General features: G+C 45.1%; 1 protein-coding gene across 1 annotated transcript in view; it reads right to left on the bottom strand.

Annotated features, from left to right (window-relative positions):
- The window catches only part of LOC107101703 (programmed cell death 1 ligand 1-like), a 19,241-nt gene extending 17,418 nt beyond the window's left edge, over positions 1–1,823 (bottom strand). The window contains exons 1-3 of the mRNA XM_015400714.1: positions 1,665–1,823; positions 927–977; positions 853–871 (exon numbers count right to left, since the gene is read on the bottom strand). Of these exons, the coding sequence (XP_015256200.1) occupies positions 853–871; positions 927–977; positions 1,665–1,823 (229 nt within the window). The remainder of the gene's footprint in view (positions 1–852; positions 872–926; positions 978–1,664) is intronic.
- Positions 1,824–1,867: the final 44 nt, after the last annotated feature.

The following is a 1,867-nucleotide window of genomic DNA, read 5'->3' as shown; positions in this document are numbered from 1 at the left end:
TATATATATATATATATATATATATATTTATATATTCCATCTCACATGATGGAAAAAAAATAATAGAAAAAAGTACTTTGCAATGATGAAGTTAAATAAAGGAAGTACAATTTTGACTAAATTATAATTTGTAATATTAGCAGTATAAATAAAATGCAGTTATAGTAAAGCTCTAAATTTCTCTTTCCTTCTCTGAGGATGTTTGTGCCTGTTGCCTAAAGCAGCATTTAAACTCACTTGTGTTAGAGGGAGTAGCTCAGAAACATGATCTACAAGCAATTGATATGCTAAAAGGTGTAAAGAGGCTGTTAGGAATCCAGTTTGTGTGGGTTGCGTTTTGTGTTATTCTTTCCCTCCACCACCAGGTGGTGTCCTGTCCTTGTTGGTCCTCCTGCACACCTGCAGCTGGTTGGCTCATCACTGAGGACTATTTGAGCAGTGGACTCTCACTACCTCGACGCTGGAGTGTTTGCCAGTTTTGGGTACTCTAGCAAAGCTGAGATTAGCTGAGTCTTACTGAGTCTTTGTTTCGCTAAGCCTACCGTTGTTTTTTGTCTTTGCCTTTCGGCAGCAAGCCATCCTGCAAGCTGGATGTTTGGCCTTCTTCCCCTGGAAGGATTACTTAAGTGTCACACTGAGCAGGGGATAACCTCCACACGTTCCGTTCAAGTTCTCCCGGAATTCCAAGTGACAGTCCGCTTCATTGCTCCTCAGAATCCAACCAAGTCAAAACCTGTCCGCCCTCCAACAAGCCCCTTACCTCTAGGTAAACCCACACTGACTGGATTCTTGGAAGAAAATTGTCTCCACTAACAGGTTAGTGACGTTTGATTGGTTTATTGAAAGGGCTACTCTGATAGCGGGGCTGAATCTGTGTGGGCAAACAGGCTGCAGGTAGACAGGCGGGTAGATTGAGGGAGGTTTACCAGTTCGATCCAGGACGGAGAGGCAGGCAGTTGAGCGGAGCTTTTCCGAGTCTGAGATCCAGAGGGGAGCAGACAGACCAATCAGAACGACTCAGAGATCCAGGGATCCAGAGGCAGAGCAGAGAGGGTAATCAGGCAGGCAGAATCAAACAGGGGTCAGGCAGGCTCGGTATCAGGAGGCAGATCGGGTCAGAAACAGATAGGCGGTCAGGTACTCTTTTAGATGCTGGACTATTCGTAGCGGGTTGGCTCGAGATAATCTGGCACAGAGGACTGATCTGATGGGGTTTTTAAAGTGCTGGAAACAGGCGACTCCGGTCAGAGATGATTGCGGACGGGTGGAGCAGAGCAGGTGTATGGACTGAGTGATCAGGCTAGAATCAGTGCAGAAACCATTACAGGGTCATTGCTGCATTTTATCCATGTACTCCCACAGATAGGACTATGCACTCAAAAACTCGCCTGTAGAACAGCTATATATATATACATATATATATATAAATAAATAACTGTTTTTTCACCCCTCGTGGGGTGGCATGTGTCATCCTCAAGCTCGGATCCTCTACCATAGGCCTGGGAGTTTGAGGGTTCTGCGCAGTATCTTAGCTGGTCCAAGACTGCGCTCTTCTCTACAGAGACCTCTGATGTTTTCCCTGGAATCTGCTGTAGCCACTCTCCCAGTTTGTGGGTCACAGCCCCTGATGCTCCTATTACCACTGGCACCACTGCTGCTCTTACTTTCCACATCTTTTCTGGCTCCTCTTTGAGCCCTTGGTATTTCTCAAGCTTCTCGTGTTCTTTCTTCTTGATGTTGCTGTCGCTTGGGATTGCCACATCTATTACTACTGCCTTCTTCTGCTGTTTGTCGATCAACACGATGTCTGGTTGGTTAGCCATCACCTGTTTGTATGTATATATATATATATATATATATATATACA

This window comes from Cyprinodon variegatus, unplaced genomic scaffold (genome assembly GCF_000732505.1).
Source record: "Cyprinodon variegatus isolate N-32 unplaced genomic scaffold, C_variegatus-1.0 Scaffold1137, whole genome shotgun sequence".
NCBI lineage: Eukaryota > Metazoa > Chordata > Actinopteri > Cyprinodontiformes > Cyprinodontidae > Cyprinodon > Cyprinodon variegatus.
This window is presented reverse-complemented; position numbering and strand designations above follow the sequence as displayed.